The 19,333-nt window shown below is 47.5% G+C and overlaps 1 protein-coding gene across 1 annotated transcript in view; it reads left to right on the top strand.

Annotated features, from left to right (window-relative positions):
• The window catches only part of LOC119456678 (roundabout homolog 1-like), a 216,142-nt gene that overhangs the window by 172,680 nt on the left and 24,129 nt on the right, over window positions 1-19,333 (top strand). The window contains 9 exon segments of the mRNA XM_049668845.1: window positions 5,067-5,348; window positions 6,736-6,874; window positions 9,919-10,046; window positions 11,063-11,187; window positions 12,112-12,472; window positions 13,527-13,778; window positions 14,626-14,805; window positions 16,295-16,419; window positions 17,768-17,993. Of these exon segments, the coding sequence (XP_049524802.1) occupies window positions 5,067-5,348; window positions 6,736-6,874; window positions 9,919-10,046; window positions 11,063-11,187; window positions 12,112-12,472; window positions 13,527-13,778; window positions 14,626-14,805; window positions 16,295-16,419; window positions 17,768-17,993 (1,818 nt within the window).

The raw sequence follows: 19,333 nt of genomic DNA, 5'->3' as shown, positions 1-19,333 counted from the left end.
CGCAGGACTATTACAGCGGATGCCCGCATCTGCCTCTTACAGCGGACATCGCCATCTGCTCGAAAACAGGCTGTTCGTTTCGATGAATGCTACGGTTTCCGCATCCGCATTCGTGCCTCCTGTGGCCTTCGAAATACATGCACGGGAGATACCATACTAAGTGTCTGTGTGGGGCCCCAGACAGACCCACACCACTGACAAATTAGCAAGCGCCGAAGCTGCACGACATTGTTCTAGTTAGTGCGTTCAACTTTATCAACTGCACGAGCGCAACGGACATGGATTTGAACCCCGGTGGCAGTGGTGGGCAAAGTTTCGTGTTTATTACGATAGCACTTATACGAAAACCGGCAGTGGGTTCGCCAAATCGCAGCCGCCGTTGTCGTGCTACCTCGGTATCGACGACGCACGTATGGCTCGCGCGTGGAAGGTCGGAAGGTCTCCAGAAATGCGAGAGACGCGCAGTGTCTTCGGCTGCAGAAACGACGAAGCCAGGAAGGCGCTAGGGATGGTCGATTAATATTTTTATTCGATTAACGATTAATCGTTCATCACTTTAGCCTGTGATCAATTAATCGCTTTCGATGCAGGGTTTTTTATCGATTAATCGATTAATCGAAATTCTTGCCTGGGCACATTAAAAAGGTTAAAACACAGTTATCTACTTTTCTAGAACCCTATGTTAGTGTTTGGGAGGTTGAACCAAATTAGAAATGCAAGTGCATGAAGTTGAATCTTTTTTTCTTGATGACTAAATAGAGTTGGCGCGAGTGGCCTTTGAAAATTTAAACATTATACGTTATAAAATGGCACTTAGAGCAGCATTAAACATGATAAATCGCACTGGTGAATCCCTGTACAATATAGCTAAACAAGAAATAAAAAAATGCCAGAAGTAAAAGGTCAAGTCCAACTAAAACATGCAACTAATTGCAATATGCACAGGAGAAAGAAAATTACTGGAGTGAGGCGGAAGTCAGCACGTCTGACGCTGGATATCTGAGGTCATCCAATTCGTCGTGCAACTATTGTTCGTTTCCTGAGCGTTACCATCGACAACAAGCAACTGTGGCGACGCGTAGTTGAAAATTTCGTGGCTGCATGAGTACAAAGAGTCGGCGCACTTCGTCGCTTGGCAGGTGTACGTTGGGGAAACAATCCAATGTCCATGCTTGCACTCAACGCTGCACTTATAAGAAGCCACGTTCTCTATCAGTTGCCACTCATATCTCCATCACCGAGTCCATTCGAGCGCTTAGAGGCAGTATATAGAAAGGGACTTCGCTTGGCGATGGGAGTTCCTCGGCCACCTTCAAACAAGAAGGTTACTATAGGGACCGGTGTTAGGTCCACTATAACAATGCGTGAGTCGGCAAGCGAAAGAACAACGAACCGTTCAGGCCGATGGTAGGAGCAGAAGAGACTATATTTTATTCTTCTTCTCTTTTATTAACCTCGCAGAACGCAGCACGAGGAACGAGGCACATACGCATACCCATGCACCGGAGCGCGCCATCAATAAAAGGCGGCTAATGAAGATTACGATGGCCGCTAGAGTTACTAATGAAGCATTCTCCCCCAGTGCGCTTTTTGGTATCTCGGGCCTTGTTCACGCAGCTATTAAGGCTGGGCGCGTTCCCCACTGGCACGGTGCGTCTCCCGGCGGCTAATAACTATTCGCTCCCATTTCCATGCGGCGGTGAACACCTTCCGATTTTTAGGACTGGTATGGCCTGAACCAGTGGCACACCGACGGGGGGGGGGGGGGGGGGGTTTCGTGGGTTGTAACCCCCCCTTTTGTTTAGCCCTTTTTTTTCCTTGCGCATTTGAGTACTGCAACTAAGATGTAAGACGCGCAATCGTCTGCACACTAGAAAAAAGTGCATTTTTTACAATTCCTCGTGAGGAAATTGAAATTAGTGCTGTTTAGATGCTATTGGCAAACTTACAACTGCCGAAGCTACGTTCCTTGCACTGGACCACTTGAGCACAGCGTATGAAAGCCACTTACAAGCGTACACAGACGGGTCGCGGTGTGTGCACAGATGGCCACGCAGCGGCATTCTGCATACCCTCCCTTGATGTATCCTGGTCTGGCCGCCTAGATCGCGTAGTTTCCTCTACAACAGCAAAAAGTGCCGCAATTACCGCGGCCTTGCGAAAACCAGGGGTCTATTCTGCACAAGATATCGTGGCACTGACGGACTCAAAGTCAGCCTTACAACGATTACATCTTGGCCTACCTCGAGAGGAGTTTACAAGGAAATTTCTAACACTGCCGAAAGATCTAATGAGAAAGCAATTTAACGTAAACGTTCAATACATCCCATCCCACCTAGGAATTAAAAAAAAAACGAAAAAGCTGATGCTCTTATTGCACGCCTAGCGCTGACATGTGTCCCAAAAGTAAGAGCGCCAAGCATTTTTCAGAGCTCTGAGGATGCAATGCGTAATAACTTTTGGGTCATCCACAAGACTCCACACGAAACCTGCGTGATCCTTGGACTTACTCCCGAGGAAGTGACGCTGTTGTGCCGCATCAGAACCGACTCCGCGTACACCCCTGCTTGGTCATCCAAGTCTGGACATTGCGCTTCCCGGCTCTGTGCCTTATGTAGTGATATCGGTAACATTGAACATTTAATTTGGCTATGCCCACAGTTCGACCCAGAAAGAAACGCGATGGCCGACAGCCTGCAAAAGAGTGGTCTTTAGCATAGGACCTATGAGGACGTTGTTTTCCCCAGAAGGCCGGCAGCAATGAGAGAGAGAGTGCAACGAGTGCTGATTGCCTTCCTGCGAGACACGGGGCTCATTGACACCTGGTGACACACCCCTGATTTCAACTCATAGGAGGCTCAGGCGGAACAATTGCCGGCTTTGTAGGCTATCCCCGGCTGTTGCAACACCACCAGCGTCACCTCCGAAGCCATGGTTTAGGATATTAAGCCATGTGCTCATTTTACAGGACGAAGGAATGTCAATTGGCTGGGATGTTCGGGTGAAACCAACACCTTCTTTGAATGGCCACACAACCAGCATGCGGAAATAGACGCTCGGAAGCTACAGATTTGCTGGAAGCGACATGAACTTCATCGTTATATCAAATACGTGCTCCAAACCGGTGCGCATGCTGTGCCACGTCATTAGTGGACTGGGAGTGACACGACGATCAAAGACTGGGGTGCTATAGTATGCCTTGAATTGCGAGGTCATTTCAAGCCTCCGGCGTCTGGTGGCGTGTGCTGAGTGGGTGGAGAGAGGGGAAGCATTTGGCTCGGCATCACTCGGGACTCGGAAAAACAATCGACAGTCGCTCTACCACAGCCGCACAGTCACTCCTCGTGCTCCGCAATTCTAGTACGATTTCAAAATTTTCGTGCAACTCCTGTCAAACTGCAGAAAACGATTAATCGAACACGTCTAATCGATTATGTCGAATGAATGAAAGGTGGACATCGATGAAGATTAATCGATAATCGATTAATCGTTCATCGATATTACCAACCATAGAAGGCGCACCCTTCTGCTCTGCACAATGTAGAGTTGCGGTATATGGCTCCCTCTAGGGAGCCCCCGAGCTGTATACAGTAAACTCTAGCTTAATTTCTCAGACATTTCAGCACTTTGTCCAGACTATAACGATCTCAGTGATTTTAGACACATGCTCTGGCGGTGCACCTCTTTACAGGGAAAGCATGATGGCTTCTCTAAAGATGAATTTTATTCCATGATCAAGAGACCCGGTCCTACTACAACAACTCAAGGCTGTCCAGAAGACCCACGACGTGGCGGTAAGGCTAGGCCTCCCCGTCCGTATACGTGCAAGCGGCCCGCGAACCTACCCCTATAAAACGGTGGCGGATTCCTTCCGGACCTCAATAAAGTTCTTTCTCTATCTATCTAGCTCAATGGACCCTGTAGCGGAGCCAGGGCAGCGTTCCGTCTTCCGGTACTGGCATGAGTGTTGTGCGCACAAACACACGCTGTCCATACTAAGGAGGTTTTGGTGCATACCTACTACCGGGCGTGGCACGCGAGTACTGCGGTATACTACACGGCAGTACATCTTAGAGGTACGGATCGGAGACTACAAGCTACAAAAACGCTGGCGGCTTTTCTTCTGTGACATCTCATGTGCACCACAGAAGTGCGACGCCTGCAGTACACCAGCGTTGTGAGACGCCTAATAGCTGCTAGTGAGGTGTTTTTGCGATGCAACAGCAGTTAGCTCTCGTGCTGTACCACGACAACGTGTCGCCCCTGCGTATACTTAGAACAGCCTTTGAGGGTAGAGCACTGCACGGGGCTCGGGCTTACCCGAAATCCCGAGCCCATGTGCTTTTTGACCCGGGCCTGGGCCGGGCTCGGGTTTTTAGACGTGCGCCCGGGCCGGGCTCGGGCTTTCTGGTGGTGTGCAGTGGTGGTGGTGGTGGTGGTGGCGTGCAGCGAGTTATTTTCGGGCGTCTCAACTCTGAAAAACATGTATTTTTCGGTCTCGGGCCGTATTCAGGCCAGTTTCGAGCCGGGCTCGGGCCGGGCTCGGGCCTAAGGTAAAGGGGTGGCGGGCCGGGCCGGGCGGGTAACGTAGATTATTTCCGGGCCCGGCTCGGGTCTCACCATAAAGTTTTGATCGGGCTCGGGCGGGCCGCCCAACGTAAAAACGGGCCCGGGCCGGGCTCGGGCTGAAAAAATCGACCCGTGCAGTGCTCTATTTGAGGGTCTATAGCGCAGTGCTAAACCATGCTATCGCTTTCAATGGGATTACCTTCAGGCGGAGCTATTACCTCAATTTTTGTTTTCGCCATATGCCGAAGGTTACGTTGAAGATGAGAAATGACCTCACAGAGATATTATGATGATGGCCATCGACGTATCTCAACGGAAAGTATACGCACGAACAGAGAAAATTCCGTCTGTAGCGTTTGAACTAATGTCGCATTGAAGAAATTATTTCGTGGGCTGGTGTATACGCAACAGAAAAAACCACGGGAACACAAGTTTGAGTCCGTGTCTCCTAATGCAGTATTCTCTCCTCCCTTTCCACTCTGTTCCTATCCTCGCAGTGCTTCGCGATGAGTTCCGGCACCTGCCCAAGAGCGTCCGTGTGGCGGCGGGCGAGTCGGCGACGCTAGAGTGCGTGCCTCCCAGGGGCCACCCCGAGCCCACGGTCACCTGGTTCAAGGACGGCGTCCAGGTGCAGCCGGGCACGGGGCGCGTCCGCCTCCTGGCCCAGGGCGCGCTCCTGATCGCCGACTTGCGCCCCTCCGACCAGGGGCGCTACGTGTGCCGGGCGGCCAACATGCTCGGCACTAGGGACTCGCCACCCGCGCTGCTCTCCGTGCACAGTTGGGTGACGATTTTCTTTCTAGCTGCCCGCAACTGCATTCGTTACAATGTACACAACTGATGATTAGCGAGATATCGCGTTTTAAATGCCATTTTAAAGATTACAGCGCCCTTAAATGTAGAAAGGACGACAAAAAGCAGATTCTCAGTCAGCTTCGTTTGAATAAAAGAAAACTAATAAAAGAACAAAAACAACACTCACGGAACGGCGGCTGATAAACCAAAATCCTCACAAATTGACTTGCTATATTATTAGTATCTCATAGTTAATAAAAACCCGCTTGTTCCGCTCGAAGTACCTCTTTATCGTGTCATTTTTCTATTCTCTATTTGATGCAGTTCCGCTTTCCAGTCATGATTTCGGGAAAATAGCTTCAACTATAGCGCGCAGAGTGTTGACGCTCTCGATCGTTCGAAAGCTTTAGCGTAGCTCTTTTCTATCGTTGTTAATGCCCTATCGGCAACAATTTGCGGGACATCCACGTCACGCATCAGCTAGTATCCCTCACGGGTGCAAATCCGGTAACGGCACAGTCGTTACAATATGCCAAAGCATTGATTATATCAAGGACAGTGGAACACAGATAACATCAAAGCTTCTCGGTGCGTTCTAGCCTGCCCTTCATTTGTATAACCGTCATCGTTATAGCAATACATCCTCAGCTGCAGAAGCCAATGCGCATGCAACAGCACTACCACGCGCGCAGACATAGTTATCATCTAGCACGCAGAGTGATGCCGGAAAGCAGGAGAACCATAATTGACGTTTCAACCCCCATTCGGAGAGAAGAGGCAAAGGCAAAGGGTAGGCAGAGAGGGACACGGAAAGAAAAAGGTAGGGAGGGTAACCTAGTACGTGCCCGGTTGCCTACCCTATACACTTGGGGAGATTACCACATTATACCTGGTATACCACAGTACACTGGGGCTATGGTTATCAAATATATACACCGGCACGCTGGTAAGTAAATTAGATTATTAGCACATCGACCATGTAACTTCGGCATTTTAAATTATCATGTTAAGCCTCCATTTAAACTAAAGACATGACAGCGGCATTCTTCTCGAATATAGGCATGATCGCAATGCTGTCTGCTGTAAAAACCCAGTTTTGAGCAAGAACATTTCTCCATCATTGGAATCCCTTACAATGCGGCCCGCGAAGAGCTGTGCCGTGTTTATGAGACTTGATGCCTCGTGTAATTGACCTCTGTAAGACAGCATGCTGCACGACAAAGCGTCCAGCGTTAATCTCTTCCTGCTCATTTTAAAATGCCTTGCTTCAAATGTAAAAGCTTTTGCGTCACGCAAGGCACAACCACAACAGAGTCTAAAAGTTCCGCTCACGTAGCGATTCACTGGCACCAACCGCCTTTTCCTCTTCAGCGAAGCCCTTCTTTGTCCGAGTCCCGGAAGACGTGACAACACTCGCAGAAGAATCTGTTCAGTTCGAGTGCAAAGTCAACGGTGACCCCAACCCGACTGTCACCTGGAGGAGGCAGGATGGAAAGATGCCCATTGGAAGGTGGGTCGTGTGGCTGACAAAGGTGAAGCGCTGGTTGGGTGCGTTCATGGGCTCTTATCGTGAACTTGGAACAAAAAGCATTATGCAACATTATGGGTACTTCACTTGTATCCGTGCCGTGTAAGCAGACGGAGCTGCATATGAGCCTTTGTAACCACCTGTTAACTATGTTGTTAAAGACCGCTCGTCCTAATTGGTTACCTAATTTTATGCAACATTATTTTGCGCTACCTGTTCCACAGTAGTTTACCCAAAAATACTGGCTCTCCCATAATTGAGAGTAGATGTAAGCATGTTGTGGATACCATCTGGCGTCTTTTGCTACCTGTGGTGCCACCGCCTTCAGCCGCTTTTCTTCTTATAACAGTGCAGCGCGCTCAGCGTCTGTAGCTACTTTTTCTTGTCACGGACCGCTCACGACTCACGGGCCGCTGGCGTTCAAAAGATCACAAGAAACCCTGTCTCAGCGTCAAAAGTTGTATGGGACCCTCTATCTGCCTTTTGAACGTCGCTATAGGAAATGAGAAATAAAGCTTCAGCGTGCTAGGAATTACAGCTTGAGGAATACTATGAACAAACACAAGAAATAAATGGGAAGCAATATTTTTTGTAACTTGTTGGGGAAGTAACTAGCGTATGAAATGCGGTGCAGTACATAGGGTTGTGGGCCAGCGACTGCATTTTCTAAACTTTTGACTGGTTGCCCGGATGATCTCGTTTTGTTCTCTCAACCATGCATGAATGTTCTCGTTTGAGTTCCCGGATAATGGCTCAGGCTTTGGCTCAAGGTCACTTGAAGGTCGCCGACAACGGGAGCTATAGCTTACTTTTTCCTGACAGGAATGAAAACACGCGGGAAATCAGAAGCTAACTGACGCATTTGATCTGTGAACTACTCACACAACGTCGATAAGAATCTGGCAGGCGTCCAATAAAAGAGGTTCGGCTATGGCTGCATAATAAAGCTAGCTACGCGCAGACCCATTCGTATCAAGAGGTATTGTGTCAAACCTTAAAGCAATATTTCCTTATTTGATGTGCCTTAGGTGGAAGTTTTATTTGATAGATAATTCGTTTAAATTAGAATTTTGGAACAAACGGCGTCAGAAGTAGCTCAGAGATATATGGCCGTGATAACCGTGGGCCAACAGATGCTAAAGATCCGTGAGGCGCAGTGTGCTGAAATTTTGGCGGGTGTTTATAGAAGGCGACAGCAATTAATACAGGAGCCCACTGTTTTGGGATGGAAATCGTCAAATATTGTGAAACTGGTCACAGTACGCGAGTGCAAACCGTAATTTTGATTTCAAATGAGCGAGAATGATTTTAAACCTTAGATCAACATTAGGCGAACAAGGGAATCCTTAAGGCTGGACAAGTATCTTATCCGAATGTTGGTTCCAGGCTCAAGGCTTCGGGCTGATGTCTTATTGTACCCCCAGTGTTGATTAATTTGTCTCCACTCACCGTGGCCCTTCAGTCTTATTGAAAAAATGTTAAGATGTTTGAAATGAAAAGACAAAAATGGTCGAGCTACGTCAGCTACGTCAGGCGCTACGTCTGACAGCTACGTCAGGCGAATTCACCTTTCGCTAATAACTGACGATAAAGGACAACCACCAGATGTCATTTCATCTTTCTGGGGAGAACCTGGCTTACGCACCCGCCATTAGGGGACATCCGTACGTTAGATCAGCCTCGTGTGCATCGCCCTCTACGTGTGTAATGAACTGCCCTACTACCTTTTCATAATGGGGCTCACTCACTACGTTCGTAAGTATCTCTCTTTATCCACGAGAGGTGCTACGGACAGCTATCACTGTCCACGGCAGCGTACAGCATGCACCGCAGGTTTCGCAGCTGTGCGGAGGGCTCACCAAGGTCAGTAATTATTGTGTGAAAATAATGAATAAATGCAACGCAGGCAACATGTTTACCGAGAACTAATGCATTAAAAAATCACCGATGATTGCGATAGTTCCTAATGTGAAATGTAGCTCTATAGGGTTTTCATTTCGCGATATATTGGCTGGCGCGAACAATATGTCTCGCGCGGCACGTTTCAACCGGAGCGAAGTGTGGCGCGACTGCCTCGCTAATCAGGTGATCGCGAGAGGCAGCGCGTGGGTGTGATTCACGGGAGCTGCCGCAGACAGACCTCCGCTCATGCAGCGCTTTGTTTCCATATATGGCAGCGTTGGCGTCCTCGGTGAACAGACGATGCGCGATACTCTGGTGCCATCTCGTAGCCATCGTCGCCGCAGAGCCCGTCATTGCGCGGCCACTACGCTCTTCTCACGCTTTCGCCATACTCTCCTCCTCCGTCTTCCTCCTCGCGCTCCCTTCGCTATCGTCGTCTTTCATCTCCCGCTGCGCTCCGCGTTCACTTTCACCCTTCGCTGTGCTCGTTCGCTCGGTTACGCCGAGGACGCCGACGGCTGACGACGCTGCTCGACGCAGGAAAGGGTGCCTAAGAGCTGCGCTCTAAAAAGAGACATCAATGCGGGCTTCAAAAATTTGAAAGCCCTCCCTGAAACAATGCCCCTTCAAAAATTTGCTCGTATTTCACTGCACCTTAACCTTTAATACGGAGAAGCACAGTCGTTGTGGGGGCGCTCTAGGAGTTGGCATACAAAAAGAAAACAAAGAATACAAGCTGGCGGGCATACTATCTCGACCTGCACTTCAATTATGTTCATCGTCTGCGTTTTTTTTCTCTCTTTTAAACTACCGGACGCGTTTTATTTGGTTCAATGTGTGTTTCCGTTTTTTTTTTCATTTTGTCATAATGGCAACCTAAGAACGTGCGCTTCCTGTCCTTTAAAAGAAAGTTTGCCTGTCCCATTAATTTTTTGCCGTTGTTTCATTGTTGTAATTTTTATACAAATCTTTCCGTGCGCGTTTATTCTGACTATGCGACCAGTATTTTTTGAACGTGTGTGCCAATATATTGAGGTCACAATCTTTTTTCTGTCGATTCGTCAACATCTCGCAACGCGCACTAAAATTCATAATGTTTAACATCACTCTTTCTCTTCTTTCAGGGCATACGTTCAAGAGGACAAGAGTCTGCACATCAAGAATGTCGCTCCCGCAGATGAGGGAACATACATTTGTGAATCAGAAAACATTGTTGGCTCAGCTTCTGCTTCTGCGACACTTACTGTGCACTGTGAGTAGTCGTACCTTCATGCAACTTATCACAGCATGGCTTGTTAACCAGCCATAAATAGCTTCACAAACATTCAGGCGATCACTGCAACTATGTATGTTTAGGCATGCACTCAATTTACTAGAACCTAGGTCGACCCCGAATATAGGCCGGCCCTATTACTGAACTCGCCGAGAAATAGAATATGGATCAACCCACGTCTTTTTAGCAAAGCTACAAACGGTAAATATTGCGCACATCTGTTTACCGTAAGCTCGGCTACTAAACTTCTCCAGCCGATGCCACAAGCGTCACCCTCGTCGGAACTGCCGGCGAAATCGTCCTCGTGGAATCTTCACATGCGTCCTTGGCCTCCTAAACGACATCGTCCTCGGGTCCGTCGAGTGCGTTGAATATGCAGCATTTCACAACACCAGGATGTATAATCTCAAGATTGGTCCTATGGCAGGCAGGAAACTGTGTTACCTCGGTACGTTACCAGCTTTGTTCCTGTATATAGGTTGAATTTCTTTGGTCACCAATATAGGTCGACAGCTCATGTTGAGTCACATTTTTGTGGAAAAAACAGGTCGACCTCTGTACGAAGAAATACGGTGCGAGATGCTTTTCCGCCCAAACATATTCTCCTTCGGCTTATTCACTGAAGCATATCTATCTATCTATCTATCTATCTATCTATCTATCTATCTATCTATCTATCTATCTATCTATCTATCTATCTATCTATCTATCTATCTATCTATCTATCTATCTATCTATCTATCTATCTATCTATCTATCTATCTATCTATCTATCTATCTATCTATCTATCTATCTGCCTATCTATATTTGATATGCCAGTGTAATTTTTACATAAGGAACACTACGTCTTTGCTGTAACTTCAACTGGCGCGAAAACTGTGTCCAACCAACATGTTCCCCCCAGCTAGCAAAAAGCACTTGAAACACCAATACCGGTATGCGAACATGGGCATGATTTTCACACATCTCTCTTTCGTTTTCTTGCTCATCCCAGCACGTCCGACATTCCGCCTCACTCCCCAGGACCAGAAAGTGGGGCTCAACGGTGTCGCCAAGTTTGACTGCCTCGCAACAGGCAACCCGCCACCCTCCGTGTTCTGGACCCGAGAAGGCAACCAGGTGATTGTCACCGTTGTTTAACACATTTGCGAATTCGATAGAGCATATTCTATGTCCTACGCATACAATACACACGCAACCTCCTGACAAGCACAAACTTCTCGCATCTTAAGGCTTGTCTGTAGACTGAATGCTAAAGAAACGCGATTAAAACATGTGTGCGATTGACTGACGGGCTGGTTGCTTCATGATCACAGAAAACCAAGGCTAGACTACGCCTGAAAGGATAGAAAAGAGCACACAGATATTGCGTTGACTAACAACTGAATGAAGTTATTGTCTTTGTGCTCTTTCCTATTTTGTCCTGTCTTCTAGCGCTGGTTTTCTGTTATGTGTACGAAGAAGCATAGCTAGGTCCAACAAAGAAAGCGCTTACCTTTACGACAATAAATGATGATAAACTGGTCACTTAGAACTCTGATCGGGGGTTCACCAATGTCGGTGTAGGGAACCGCAGCCGTGGCCTCGTGGAAGAGCGCCCGCCTCGGCTGCGGGAGGTTATGGGCTCGATTCCCACCGCCGCCGGGCACCCACTGGTTCAAATGGGTACAAGCGTACCCCGGCCTGGCGTTCGGCTTCTTTCAGGGGTGATACGCTTGGGAAAGGAGCTTGCAAGGCGCTCCGAGTTTTCCCTAAGTGTGAAGCAGCCTGCGGCAGCGTTAAACGGGACGGGTTGCGAAGAAATAACCAATGTGTGATTTTATAGGGCCATAAGCAAAAATTTCCTGCGGCATTGATTTCTTCAGGCAGATAAGCAACGTGATTCCTTTCATGCCTCGGCCCTCTTCGGTATTAGGTTGTGCCCATAGCGATGAACTAGCGCCCCTTACGTGTAGCTGGTGCAGCGGCGGCCATCGATTTTTCGTGGTCGTATCATTGTCGCCGGCGCGTTCGCGAAATTATGTGGTTGTCTCGCCGACACAGGTGCTGATGTTTCCGGGCAAGTCACACGGCCGCTTCTCGGTTAGTCACGAGGGCACGCTGACCATCACCGGGGTGCGCAAGGAGGACCGCGGCTACTACGTCTGCTCGGCTTTGTCCGTTGTTGGCTCGAGTATGGCTAAAGGTCACCTGGAGGTCACGGCGCTCGCCGACCTCCCGCCGCCAATCATACGACTGGGGCCTGCCAACCAGACGCTGCCGCTGCACACGGCAACCCAGCTACCGTGCGAAGCTGCCGGAACGCCCACGCCTTCCGTGCAGTGGCTGTACAACGGGTCTCCTCTGAGCTTTGAAGATCGGCCCCGATTCACGCAGCTAGAGTCTGGCATGCTGCAGATTCAAGGTCAGGAAGTGGCGCCTTCGAGAACAGCTCCGCATTATGTTTGAAATTTTATATACAGTGCGAAATGTTGGTATATCGCTGAAAAACGCCGGTATATTCGGCTTATTGTATAAGTTAAATCAGCTACAGAACATTCATCTTCAACGCAGCGTTTTCTTCGCTTTTGCTTGCCGTATCTCTCCTTACATAATTGAATATATAATGGATCAGGCCTGTACAAGACGTGTGATGCCCAAGATACACAGCCAGTTTCACAGGACCATCCTAGGTCTATTTTTTATTTTATAGTCCATCAGCCTATGAGCTGGCTTTCTCAATAAAACCAAGAATAAGTATGTTTGGCACGTTTATAAACTTGCCTACCTTACGGTCGACTCAAGCCATGAATGTTTTCACCGGATTGACTTGTCTAAAGCTGTTGGCTTTTTTTCTTTATTCTATTCTCTAAGCATGGAATTGTAACCGGAAAGAACTAGCAAAATAGCTTCTATTGAGAAAAGTAAATAGATAAATAATCTCTTCAGATAATCAGAGACCCGATCAGAACACAACCAGTCAGCTGAGCTTTCGGTGTCTAGAAGTGCCTTTAAGAAAGTGCATAAAACTAAACTTCTCAATACTTTTTTTAAATAGTAATGGGACGCCTAGGTGTTCAAAACGGCAAAAATTAGCTGTGCGTTCTAAGCGAACTTTTGTTCTCCCTCCTTGTTCACGCCATTTCACACATAAACTGCAGGCTTCTTGTAGTGCAACAGTATCATGCAGCGAAGTGTCCATTAACGAGCATGCATTTCTGAGCACTTTTAGTATTCATGAACAAAAATTTTCTTCAACGTTGGTATGTGCAAAAAAGAAAAAGAAAAGAGCAGCTGCGGCACTTATTAGGCGGTCTTTTCAAGTACCTGTTCGTGTAAGTCAGTAGAGTGCCTCCTTCCGACGGCAGTATACGCTACAAGTGCTCTGTTACATTTGTAGCAACATATTTACAGAATGACACTGTCAACCAATAACCAGCCGTTGAAACGTGTTCCTATCTGGTGCTGCACTTTCACAGACCTCCAGTTGTTGGACAGCGGTGCATACACTTGCAAAGCTTCAAGTGAAAGCGGCGATACGTCCTGGACTGCGTCTCTCACTGTTGACTCGCCGCACAATCCAAACGTGAATTTTCATCGTTCTCCTGACCCCTCCACATTCCCCGGACCTCCTTCACAACCTGTGGCGGTAAACACAACGGAGACTTCTATAACCCTAACTTGGAAAAGGAGCGAGAAAGTGGGTGCATCATCCCTCAAGGGGTACACAAGTAAGTCAGGGTTGCATTATTTTGTCCATACAACCTGTGTAGCTGTGTCGTACAGAAATACCATGAATATTATAACCAATCTAAGTGATGCAACGAGTTAAACGGTTAACATTCAGCGAGAACAAGGATAGCACAGATCACCGATGACACAGACTAATACATTCACCCTCTTATCTAACACAACTTTAAGATAAACGAGTTTCAACACGATTTATTGGCAGTGATGACATTGAGGTGAAAAAAATTATAAAAGGACACTTTAAATACCTGAACTTTTAAAAGCGTGTGCAGTTTCACTTTTTTATTGGTATAAGCGGTGCTATTTCCCATAAACTGCTTGAAGCGTCGCTTATCGCTTTGATGTTATGGTTGTTCTTAGTTAGCTCTGAAAGTAACATTGATGTTATCAATATTTGCAGAGAAAATATACACTTAAGCTCTGCGTAAGACATCATTTTATAGACGATGCAACATGACACCTGGCTCCTCAATAGCATGTTGTTGGCACCGCTTGTGGTAACTAGGTGACAAATTACTGCAAGTCTCATATTAGCGATATAAAGGGCCTGGAGGGCCGGTTATCTATCAAAATGTTAAAATGTGCATATTTTAAAAGTAAGCATGTTTGGGGTGTATACGTTAGCTTTTCAGAAATTAGCTACAAGTATTCAAAATTCTATTCGCAAGGACAGGGCCTCTTCTCGATGAAACTGTCTTACTTATGAGCATTTCCTCATTGGATGGCGTTTGGGCGTCAGTCACTCCCGATATAGCTATCGGCCTAGTAGATCGAGTACGTTTTCTGAACTTTAGGGCACTGTCACTGGTGTCGTCTTTCCATTTTCAGTTGAGTACTATAGCAGCGACCTCCAAACTGGATGGGTTCTGGCAGCCCATCGAATTCTTGCTGAAATGCACACTATCCAAGCCTTGCGTCCTGATTCACGCTACATCTTCATCGTACGAGCTGAAAATTCTCATGGTCTCGGTGTTCCCAGCCCAACCTCCGAAACTATACGAACTTTAGGTAGGTATCGTTGTTAAAAAAAGTGCCTGTGCTGATTAAATCAACCAATGCTTTGCTTGGCTGTGTGGTACGGCAGAGATGACCACACATCAGTGTACAAATGTATCTCGAAATTACTCTACACATCACTGCCTTCTGTACTATGCACAACTATTGCATTGCACCGCGTCACTGTGGAGACTTACTATTATGCTGGTGCTGTGCCAAACTAGCTAGGCTCTCTAGGCTGCCGCATTTCATGCTAATAAGCTACACTGGTTGAAGAGCTTGCGAATTTGTTGCCTTATGCCAAGGGTACTTGTGGAGTGGACGACTTTGCCAAAATGGCAAACATAACTGGTCCACGGTCGCTGGATAAAAAAAAAAAAAGGTGCCGCCTGCCGCGTGCATCGAAAACGGTGTGATCCGCCGCGGCGCCACACGTCGGGGGCTGTTGTCTGGCATCGGCATAACAAATTCGTGAGGAACGTGCTTGGAACGCTGTCGCGCGTGCAAGCCGACGCGTTCCATCGCCGATGGCTAGCGCCGTTCGGCCCAGCCAAGCGGCCGACAATGCAGCGGCAGGCCGCACCTTTTTTTTTTTTGTAGCGAGAGCTACATTGGCCGTATTCTTGCCGTTTCGCTGTGGCCGGTGGCCGTACCGCGAGCTGGCCCATTGCCTAGCAACCACCGCAGCTGACAGCGCCGCTCGCCGCGCCATCTGGTATGACGTGAGATGAGGAGCTGGTGAAACCGCGTTGCAACAACAGAGGAGGAGCCGGCGTTGCTTCGTATTTATAGAAGGGGCGGCTCCGTGGGATTCGTCGGCAGATATGGAAAGTGAGTCGGAGAGACTGAAAGAAGCCAGGCTCCATCATCGGGACGAAAACAAGAGGAGGCAGCGAGCCGAGGAGACGGAGGAAGAACGAGTTGCACGCCTCGAGAGGCGTCGTAAGTACGAAGTGGCCAGGCGAGTGAATTCAGATGAGGATAGCACCCGAAACGTGTTCAAGTCACTGGACGACAACCCCGTATCCTCCCGCTTCAACGACCATCGGGCCGTCTTTGTGACAATTGAGAAACAACAAGATGAAGACTTTCAAAATAAATACGTTACACTTTAAAAATGTCTAGTCTTTAATGTAACCATAACTTAACGAGAGGTAACAACCAAACCTAAACTCTCAGACGTACGAAGCTAGACGATAAAGATGTAACCCGAGAGAACCAAGCAAAACCATAAGATTATCCGTACCTCTCGCTACGCACACCCAGGCATAACTGAGTTAAGCCACAGCCAATTTTTTTTTTATCCAGCGGCCGTGGCTGGTCTAACTTGTAGTGTGCAGCAAAATGAAATCTGAGATTGGGAATGCAGAGCGCTGCATATGTTAGGCATGTGCTGCGGGCCTGTCTGTTGGAACGGTCACTTCCTTTCATTTTAATGTTCCGGCTTGAAAGTTCTCGATGTAATGAGACGCTTTTGTTGTTGTTTATTTTTTACCTTCAGGAACGACGCCACACTTTCTTCCCGAGTACAACCTTGACGAAGCACGAGCGAAGCTTAGTGCCAGTGTGGTGACCCTTCAAGACATACGTGCCATCAGTTCAACAGCTGTGAAACTGAATTGGAAGGTATCTTCAATGCCTCCATGATGTGATTCATTTGCCATAACATGTTTTACAGTATTTTTTAAACCCAGCTGTGCTATGAAGGTGAATTATGTCATGTATTGCTATTTTCTGCGCATGCCATTGGTTTTCACTTGTTGTAGATGGAGCATAAGACCACGTGCCTTGTATAGGCGGCTCTTTCTAGCTGACTCAGGCTGATTCTTTAACAAAGCCAACGAAGAAAGCACCTCCTGTTGAGTTTCAGCGCATAAAGGAACGCTTTGTGACCACCTTGGCATGCATGCAGAACAGTGCCTACTAGGTGATTTATTTATAGGTATAAGATACGGCCTTTTGGTGGACATTATCCAGTTTTCCCGAATCGGAATTTTGGTGAACCCTTCTGGAACTCATAAAGGCTCCAACACTGCTCTGGTGAAGTAAGAGATGAATTGGGCTGGGCAGCCAACTCCCAATTGTCCGTCATGAGTTCCTGCTATGCAAAATGTAAGCTAGGCAAGCACAAGTTATACCAAATAGGCTTATATAACCGCTAAGCCAGTTGCTGCATTTTAGGCGCGTTCACCTCACTATTAATTAGGCGCTTTTGCAACGAGGAAGCAGAAGGAAAACAGCACAGCAGAAGGTCAGTCACATGAATGACCTATGTGAGGTCAAAAAAGTCACTGGCCTGCACGGCATACTCACCATAGTCACAGCGTAAGCTGGTTGAGTGGCGCAAGAGTAGCTCCAATTACAACAAAGTCTTCGCGGCAAAGTGTCATCGCCTCGATTTTGACGAGAACGATCTGAACTGTCCGCCCGGCGTCGGCGTCGACGGCGAGCTGCGGCTTGTAATGTTCTCTGCACAGCAGTCTGCTGAGCCCGATGATGCCTGGTTGTAACCACGCACGTAGCTCTACGATTCGCTTCTTCAGCAACGGTTTGTACCTTGCGAAGAGACGCCATAACGTGTACTGAAGAGGTACCCAGAATACGTGTTGCACATCTAACATGGGGATAGCGTTGATTGCGCGCCTCGTCTGAATTGCATCGCGTCTGAATCGCATCTCGTCGCACGCGGCGGTTGCAGGCATGTTAACTAGATGGCGCCACCATACTGGCGGATCTTATGATCAATGACCTTTGCACTTTCTCTCTGTGTATGCGTGCATCTGTTTCCAAATATGTCATCACAACAATCAACCTATAGTTGGTCAAGAAGCCGACAGCACATTATTAGGGCAAACTTTTTCAATTGCGTAAAAACATATATCAAGCAATCAACCTAGCCAATTTAGAGTGCGGCCCTTTCTACATCTATCTTTTATTAACTACACTGACTCCCCTACTCTGTTATATCACGCAGGTTCAAGGCAGCAAGGACTATGTGGAGGGCTTTTACGTGTGGTTTCAGGACATGAGCGGTGTCTCGCAGAAGTACAACATGGTTACCGTGCTGAACGATGGAGCCCGCTCCTATGTACTGAACGACCTTAGGAAGTTCACGAAGTACGAATTCTTTCTTGTGCCCTTCTACAGAAGTGTTGAAGGCCCGCCCAGCAACTCGAGAAGTGTTCAAACGCTTGAAGACGGTAAGAAAACATATACTGACATGACATGTTCCAATAAATACACGTTTTGTCCTGCCTAAGAAGCTAATGCATGTTTAAATGCTAGCAAGTAAAACCTCGCTATAAGGAAGTTAGATGAGAGCTTGCATTTATTTCGTTATATTGATCCTATCAGTTACAAAAATTACCCGTCATTGGCCACTGTCCAACCTTGCCAGGCAGGGAAGGCGAGCATGTGCCGGCAGTATTCACTGGGTAAGTCGATGCATAAGCATGCGGCGCATTGCCGAATTGCCGCAAAACATGTTTTATTGGACGCCTTCGTCAGCGATTTGACTGCTTTCTCTAGTGCAGCTGTCAACGCTGATCTGTCTTTTCCGTCATCGTGCGCGCCCAAGTGGTGACCTAACAGGTTTTGCAGTGTTTCGTGAGCGTGCCGGCGGAGCGCTGCAAGCGTCCGATTTCTTACAACCCTCGTCGCTGCTCGCAAGGTGGACGCTTATAAGCAGCGAAAAATCATTGAGCGTTCTAGCAAAGCTTATGTCCTATTCTAAGAGCTCCATGGTTCTGAAGATCGAAATGAACATGTCTTCCCCACCCGCAGCTTCCGAGTGTCAAAGAAACTTTAGACGCCCCGCCACCCGTCCCAATGCAAACGTTTTCGCGCATACTGTGGCCTGGGAGCTTTTGATAGACGACCATATCTACCTACGTACCGCAGGTGACGCGCTCCGCTGTTCGCGTTTCATTCTGCCGGAAGTGCGAGCGAGTACGTGCTTGGAGTCGTATCATTGTGGCGGCAGCTGCAGAATGAGTGCGTTGCCGCCGAAAGAGATGATTCAGACAAGTAATAATCAGCGTCACGCGCCGTCAGGTTTATGCCTATCGGCGTAAAATAATCGCTAAATCTTCATTATTGGGTACAAAAAGTTCGTTACATTCATTTAATGTAAAGTTTTGCTTCGTTGACTGCAAACTTTGAACTCATAATATTTTCAAGGGAAATACGATTACTTCATATCCATTAATTTCGTTATAACTGAGTTTCGTTATGACGAGATTTTAAAATATTCCTTTTGTAGAAATTTCTGTTGCTGGCTGCCACCACAGCGTAAAATTAGTGGTTTAGTACCATCCTGATCGCGCAATAACAGATACGGAAACGAGATATGATATTCATATTGTCATCAAAATGTAAGTGTCGTAATGGCGACTTTAGGGATTCAAATCCAACCGAGGCGTCCACATTTCTATAGTGGCGTAATGGAAATACCCCCGTGTACCGTTCATTGAGTGCACGTTAAAGTGGTCAAAGTTATTCCGGAGCTCCCCACTACTGTGTCCCTCAAAATAAGATCATG

The sequence above is a fragment of the Dermacentor silvarum genome, chromosome 6 (genome assembly GCF_013339745.2).
Source record: "Dermacentor silvarum isolate Dsil-2018 chromosome 6, BIME_Dsil_1.4, whole genome shotgun sequence".
In the NCBI taxonomy this organism is placed as follows: domain Eukaryota; kingdom Metazoa; phylum Arthropoda; class Arachnida; order Ixodida; family Ixodidae; genus Dermacentor; species Dermacentor silvarum.
This window is presented reverse-complemented; position numbering and strand designations above follow the sequence as displayed.